Source organism: Nilaparvata lugens, chromosome 4 (genome assembly GCF_014356525.2).
Source record: "Nilaparvata lugens isolate BPH chromosome 4, ASM1435652v1, whole genome shotgun sequence".
NCBI classification, from domain to species: Eukaryota; Metazoa; Arthropoda; class Insecta; order Hemiptera; family Delphacidae; genus Nilaparvata; species Nilaparvata lugens.
Window position 1 is genome coordinate 57,217,862 of NC_052507.1, and position 8,501 is coordinate 57,226,362.

The window sequence follows — 8,501 nt, forward strand, 5'->3', positions numbered from 1 at the left end:
GTTGCCCGGCCTTGACTGAGTGAGCGACCGAGTGATGTCAGCCTGTGCGTACATACATCAAGCTATATAAAACACATTTTTAATTTCTTATCACTTAATGCAGCTTGCGTAGTGGAGAGTGATTGAGTGCACTTGTCTACACGTACTAGCTGCCGAGGAGGCCTATCACAATTGGCGAGCACTGCATACTCCACAGAGGTTTAGCTCGACGCTAACATTATTGATTGTAAGTAAAAATTTTTGTTACATTCTCATATTTTTGTGAAATAACACTAAATTGATTTTTATAATATATATTTGGTTACAGTTATTAAATATTTATTGTTTTTCACAGCATTTTCTCACCTCACTACTCGGTCTCATAAGCAGTTGTGCTCTCGTGAGGGAAACTTACCTGCATCGAGAAAATCATAGCCGGAGCTAAGCTGAACAATACCTGAACCGAGTCGAGGAGCTGAGAGAAGCATATCCGATTATTTCATTTCGTCAAATCAACACATGTAAGTTCATTTTTACTTAAATTTTCCTCTTCTCCGAGGACAATATTGTTCTCCATGTTAGATCCTTCAACAAGGAAGTAAGAGGAGCTCATTTTTCAAACATGAATCTTTTCTTGACAGTGTTTTCTATCATCAATGAGATAACGCATTTTAATATTTAACCAACCAGTAGCAAAGTTGATGCATTTCATTTATACTTACCTGCATAGAGAAAATCATAGCCGAGGAGCTAAGCTGGAACAATACCTGAACCGAGTCGAGGAGCTGAGAGAAGCATATCCGATTATTTCATTTCATCAAATCAACACATGTAAGTTCATTTTTACTTAAATTTTCCTCTTCTCCGAGGACAATATTGTTCTCCATGTTAGATCCTTCAACAAGGAAGTAAGAGGAGCTCATTTCCAAACATGAATCTTATCTTGACAGTGTTTTCTATCATCAATGAGATAACGCATTTTAATATTTAACAACCAGTAGCAAAGTTGATGCATTTCATTTATTTACAATATTGCACACATACTTGATTTTGATCTTTCTTTGTCAATCTTGTTCTAAGCCTGTTTCATCTGAAGAATCTCGTAAAAAATTCCAGATAAGTTTATTTAATTGTTCTTTTGTTAAATGAGCATTGTTTTCTATTATAACCTTCTTAATTCTATTGATAGAGTGTGTAAGGATTGTACACACACATGAGCCTGGGATATCGCCATTCTCCAGAATTTATCATATGATGTACCATATAAATCACAAACAAGAATATGATTATAGTTATCACTATGCCAAACTCCTAATTTTTCATAATCTCTCACAAAAGTTAAATATTGTAGATTTGTCATCCTTTTTCTGCTAACTGGTCCAATAATCTAGGTGCATGTCCAAGAGTTCACTTAATTTATATTGATATCTCATTTTTTCTAAAGGAACAGAATGTATTCACTTAATTGATTAAAATGTCTATCTATAATGAATTGAACGCACAAATCTGAAGACTTCAACTCAGACTCCACTGATCCCGCACCAAACACATTATCCATCTCAGTACAGTAGCTTGATGTTGTATCGGCAAAGACAAGATCACTACTAACAGATTAGCTTGCTCTAGCTTATTATTATTATTATTATGAAAAGCACACTCTAGCGATAATTTATTGTACTTTATAGTACTCTACTTATATATATATTTGGTTACAGTTATTAAATATTTCATTGTTTTCACAGCATTTTCTCACCTCTCAACTCGAGGAGTCAAAGGCAGTATCTACACCTGAGAGAAATCAATCATACCATAGACCGCTATCTACACCTGTACCATAGCCCGCTCTCTACACCTGTACCATAGGCCGCTATCTACACCTCTACACTCGAGGAGATTCACGCAGCATCAACCAGTACATGTAAGTACATTTTTACTTCGATTTTATCCTCTGAGGAGGAAAATTGTGCTCCGAGGACAGTTTTTCTCCTCCGAGGACAGTTCTTGTCCTCGGAGGATAAAAAACCTTCTACATTATACTGCATGCTTGTGATTTTTTCGCTTCATCTGTATGATGAGCTTCTTCTTCTTCTTCTTCTTTTTTCTTACACTCATCAGCATATAAACAAAACGGTAAATGCATTACTTTTTCAAATGGTTCAACGATAATATATTTACAAAACACACATTGTAGATAGTGATAGTTATGTAAGAAATAACCATTTCTTGCAAAATAGTCTGCTCTATCAGTTAATGGTTTGCAAATGTAACAATTAGATGGGTGGAGGTAGTTTTTCAAAGTACTCTCCTTGTACAGATAAATCTTCTGGCATATTGGTAAATGATAAATATGTAAGAAGCTGGTTGCTCTACATTCACGCTTCTTCTTTCTAATCATATGAACCATATGACTTGTTAATAATTTACTAATGTTGTTTATCAAACTATCATTGAATGTTCATATTTGTACAGTTCAAGTTATTGAGATTATTTATATTATAATTGACATTAAAAATCGATTTTCTAAAGTAAATGAAAATCTTTCGTCAATTATTCATTAATGTGCGAAGTAAGATCATTATAAATCGATTTTTTTGTTCAACATGCCGAAAAAAGGTAAGAGTGAATTTTCAATTGATATTGATAGAAATTTGTTTTGGAAAAATTCTCAGGGAAAATTGGACAAAATGCAAAATTCTGGCTGGAAGATTTTGAGAAAGAATGTATCCGTTACAATATCCACAACGATGAAGAAAAAATAACATGTTTAAGACTATTTTTAGAAGGGAGTTCTGAAGATTGGTATACTTCCAACAATATAAATTAGGATTGAAAAATTGGAATTTGTGGTCAAAAACATTTCTCCAAACTTTTTCTAATAAAGGCTGGTCAAATGTGAGATATGCATATTCATTCAAATACATTGAAATTTTGGATCTATGCTTGATTATGCTTTGAAGAAGGAACGATTATTGCTTGAATGTGAGAGAACTATGACAGATGAATCTAGAATCTCACATATTGTTGTGGGACTACCAGTTCATATTCAGAATAGATTAGATAAGGAAAATATCGAGACCACAGAAGATCTGATGAATGAGATTCAAAAATATGATTCATTCACAAACTCAACGGACATAGTCATATAAATAGCCAGAAAAAAGACTCAACAAAGATGGAAGAGATAAGAAGAAAGAAGACTCCTTGTTCTGTATGTACAGCCTTGGGAAAACCAAATCGCTTTCATCCTGCAGAGATCTGTAGGAATAGAAATAAAACAGTGAATTTCACAACCTGTGAGGAAAATACACTCGATGTTGATAACTCAAAAAACTGAATAAGCCGGCGTGTAAGTTCATTCCATTGATTACAGTTAATGTACTAGTTGATAAAAAGAAGATTGTAAAAGGGGTTTATGACAGTGGCTCAAATATCACTCTAATAAATCAGAAAATTGTTGATGAGCTGAAGACAAAACTTATGAACGACCATAACCTTTTTCGAACTATTAGTGGTGTGAATTTTACAAATCGCCGGGCCAAAATTCCAATGAAAATCAATAAAATCGAAGAAATATTAGATGTATATGTTGTGAAGAACAATAATTTCTCTTATGACTTACTTCTTGGATTGGATGCAATAAAAAAGTTCAAATTGATACAGAATGAAAATTTAGAAATTTTACAGAAGGTTGATGACAAAACAGATGTTGAAAGATTGAATTATGAGTCATCTGTCTTCTCTGTAAATATGGAAAGCAATCTGAATTATCTTGATACTGAAAAGAGACAAACAATAACAAGGCTGATTGAAGGTTATGAATCACTATTTGCAAAACACAAATATGATGTAGGTGAGGTAAAACATGCAGAGGCAGAAATCAAACTTTCAGAAGATAGATATATTATTAAGAAGCCATACAGAACGTGTATCCCAGATAAAAAAGAAATAGAACAACAAATTTCAAAACTTTTAGAGGCAGGATTGATTGAATATTCAACTTCACCATTTGCATCTCCTGTTACACTTGCCTTCAAACGAGAAGAAAAAAAAAATCACGGCTATGTATTGACTTCCGGGAACTGAACAAAATTGTAATACCAGAGCCACAACCATTCCCAAGAATAGAAGATATAACAGTGAAGGCTGGTAATTGTAAATGGTACACAGTACTTGATGTTAATTCAGCATTCTGGACAATACCAATAAAAAAGAAGACAGAATGAAAACTGCATTTGTGACCCACGAAGGCCATTATCAATGGTTACGGATACCATTTGGTTTGAAGACCGCGCCTGCAATTTTTCAAAGAATATTGGGTAACACTTTACAAAAAAATAAGTTGACTGATTTTTGTACTTGCTACATTGATGATATTTTAATATTTTCAAAGACATTTGAGGAACACTTGAAACATATAAACCTCGTACTTGATGCGGTTTATAAGAAGGTTCAAGCTGAAATTGGAAAAATGTAACTTTGCAAGGAGTTCAATTAAATATTTGGGACACATAATTGAAAATAACTCAGTCCGTCCACTCATGACAATCTCAAAGCAATTGAAAATTTCCCACAACCGAAAACCAAGAAGAATGTACGCCAGTTTTTGGGAAAATAAATTTCTATTATAAATACATAGAGAATGCAGTGAAAGTTCTAGAACCTTTACACAATCTACTGAGGAAGGACATACCTTTTATCTGGTCAGAGACATGTGATAAAGCTTTCCAAAACGTGAAGAAATACTTATGTTCTAGTCCCGTATTACAAATTTATGATTATGAAAAACCAGTATTCATTTTCACCGATGCCAGTGGAGAGGGATTTGGAGCAGTACTGAAACAACCAAAAGAAAATAATGAGCTTCATCCAGTAGCATATTTTTCAAAAAAACTGAGCCCTGCTCAAAAGAAGAAAAAAGCTATTTATCTGGAATGTATGGCTATAAAAGAGACAATTATGTATTGGCAATATTGGTTGATAGGACGGAAGTTTACAGTGATCACAGACCACAAACCATTGGAGAATCTTAGAGTGAAAGCACGAACCGATGAAGAATTGGGAGATCTTGTATACTACCTATCGCAATATGATTTCACATTGATATATAGCCCAGGAAAAGGAAATGTTGAAGCAGATACTTTATCAAGAAATCCAGTTTTAGAGCACTTTGAAGGAAATGAAGACATTTTAACAGTTGTGAATTTGATATCTATACAAGAAATAAAAGACGATCAAGAAAAAACAAAGAAGCAATAATGAATAATAGGAATGTTGAATATAAAGAGGAATATTCTACAAATGTATGAAAGGAAACAAAAGAATCTTCCTTTCTCAAGAAAAGGGTAAAGAATTGATTGAGAAAATTCATTTTCAACTAGGACATATCGGAACTCACCACACACTATTACACATACGTCCACATTACTACTTTTCCAACATGGATGAAATGGTCAAGCGCTATTGTGATTCGTGTCATATATGTAAGAAGAATAAAACAAGAAGAGGTCGCTCAATAGGATTACTTTCACAATTGGGTCCAGCTAGTGAACCGTATGAGATCATGTCGATAGATACTGTTGGAGGGTTTGGTGGAAACAACTCAACAAAACGATACCTACACATATTGGTCGATCACTTCTCTAGATATGCATTCACTTCAAGCTCTAGCGGTCAAACTACTAAAGAATACATTCGTTTGCTAGATCCTATCTTACAAAACCATTCTGTCAAGATCCTATTAGCTGATCAATATGCGTCTATCAAATCAAAAAAGTTTAGAGATTACCTACTCGAAAAAGGTGTTACAATGGTGTTCACATCGGTAGATTGCCCACAATCAAATGGTCTTAATGAGCGGCTAAACCAGACATTGGTGAATCGTATTAGATGCAAAGTGAATAGTCCAGAAGGAAGAACGCAGACGTGGTCGAAAATAGCGGAAAGTTGCACATCAGAATACAACAAGACAATCCATAGCACTACTAAATTTACACCAAGATATCTGCTATTGGGAGAGGATTTGGAAATAATACCATCACAACTGAGGAAAAAACGAAACTTACAAATAGACAGAGAAGAAGCAATAAAAATTCCAATTTAAACCACAAACGGAACAAACTGAGATGTGATAAGAACAGAAGAATATATGGTTTCAAGGAAAAAGAACTAGTGTATATAGAAAAAGGGAACAAGTTGAATAGAAATAAATTCAGATGAAGTTAGAAGTGGACCGTTCCCCATTATAAGAAGAATATCAAACTCAATGTATGAAGTGGCCTGCGGAATCAATGGGAGTGAACCAATCATCTGTCACTCAAGCAAATTGACACCTTCGAGGAAGTTTCTCGTTCAAGGGGGGGAGATGTAAGAAGCTGGTTGCTCTACATTCACGCTTCTTCTTTCTAATCATATGAACCATATGACTTGTTAATAATTTACTAATGTTGTTTATCAAACTATCATTGAATGTTCATATTTGTACAGTTTAAGTTATTGAGATTATTTATATTATAATTGACATTAAAAATCGATTTTCTAAAGTAAATGAAAATCTTTCGTCAATTATTCATTAATGTGCGAAGTAAGATCATTATAAATATCTTTCTTCATATTCTCGTAGAATATTATTATCGTAATTCTCATCTTCAATTGTTATATTTCCTTTCCTTCTACAGTTCGGGCTAAACTTTGCATGTTCGTTGGCTACAACATCATTTTGCTCCCAATCTCCTATACAAACTGAACAAAATACGCAGCGTACAATGTCCGGTTCACTTGCGAATATAAATCCCTCTTTCGCCATGTTTTCCGCGGACAAATGCGGAGAAGATTTCAACCATCTTTTATCGAATGTTAATAATCTCAATCTTTCATGTAACATTATCTGTCCTTGTGATAACATCATGGATGCCAATTCACAACTGATTGTGAATTACATTCCTTTACACATACTATTAATTATTGCCCCTATGCCATCCTGATCATTATTCTTTTGTTTTTTCAGTATCATGCCGAGGGAACGCAGACTTCGTGGGATCAATTCAAGCGCAGTGCGCCATCGCATCACCCTCGATGACGAGGATATTGACATTGAGAGTGTGCTTGAGAGGACGAAAACTCGAGTTTTCAAGATAATTAGGGAGCATGCGGCACGGTATGATGCAAATGTAAAGTGGTACATAGTTTTAAACGTTTTATTGTATAAATTAGTGGTGCTGGATGACAAGGTTGATGAGTCTGTTTCATCTCTAATAAATCTGCATAGTTACTCCAACATAGCGCTAAACGTGCTTGAGAACTATGACGACTTCAATGAGCATTTTTTCTTGGCTGTGAGAAAAATCATCATGTCTTTCGAAAATTTCGTAAGACATGGGAGCGGATGGGTGTTGAAGAAAATTGAATCACTGGATGTAAATGTAATCAAATATAATCCAATATACACATCCAGTTACATTCAAACACCACAGTTTTTGAAAAACAAAAAATGTATTATAAATGTCAAAAATCTTTCTGATGAAAAAATGTTTTTTGTGGTCGGTCCTCGCATATTTCCATCAGAAACCAAGGAACTCGGACTTGACTGTAAAGTATTTGAGCAAGTTTGCTCACAGACTCAATATGCGAGGTGTAAATTTCCCGGTGACGACACGCGATATTAAGAAATTCGAAATACTCAATCCGGACATTGCAATTCACGTCATCGCGTATGACAACAAAAAATTTTTTCCCTACCGTACAAGCATTTTCCGCATGCATAAACACCAAATTAATCTTTTAATGTTGAAAGCTGATGCAGGAAAAACACATTATTGTTTAATCAACACCGCTAACGGAAAAAACGGTTTATCGCGTCTTTTCTGTCACCTTTCAAAACACCATGGACAAGTACATGTTTGTAATTTCTGTTTTCACCGGTTCACATCAAACAAATCTATAAATTGTGACGGGAAAGCAAATTTGATGAAACATATGGAACTTTGTTCCAAGTTTGAATCTCAGCGCGTTTCATATCCTGAACGCGGAGAGACAATTAAATTCAAAAAACTAGGCGCGACGTTAAAGAAAAAGTACACCATTTACGCGGATTTAGAAACATACGTTGTGAATATTAATGATGATGATGTTGATGATGATTCCGATTCCGATGAAATTACTCGTAGTTACACAAAGAAAACGGCGCGGCATATTCCTTGCGGGTATTGTTTCGTTGTTATAGATGTAAACGGAGAAATTGCATACGGACCTGTACTCCATAGATCGAGTAGTTTAGACGAAAAAATCATGGAGAAATTTCTTCAGGAAATTACAGATCTTGGCGAAATTTTGTATCAGGATATGAAACGAGAAATTCCGATGCAACATTTGTCCGAAAGTGAAGAGCGCGAATTTCAAAATTCAGTAAACTGCGGGCTTTGTGCTGAACCGTTCTCAGAAACCGATATTAAATGTCGACACCACGCGCATGAAACCGGTAACTACCTATGTGCAGCACATGTTTCTTGCAATTTAACAGCTCGTAC

The 8,501-nt window shown here is 34.7% G+C and overlaps 1 protein-coding gene across 1 annotated transcript in view; it reads left to right on the forward strand.

The window, feature by feature from the left end:
* LOC120351079 overlaps nt 1-1,779 on the forward strand; it is a 2,008-nt gene extending 229 nt beyond the window's left edge. Inside the window, exons 2-5 of the mRNA XM_039427038.1 lie at nt 113-226; nt 335-407; nt 715-810; nt 1,722-1,779. Coding sequence (XP_039282972.1) covers nt 113-226; nt 335-407; nt 715-810; nt 1,722-1,771 — 333 coding nt within the window. The 3' untranslated portion in view covers nt 1,772-1,779. The remainder of the gene's footprint in view (nt 1-112; nt 227-334; nt 408-714; nt 811-1,721) is intronic.
* Nucleotides 1,780-8,501: the final 6,722 nt, after the last annotated feature.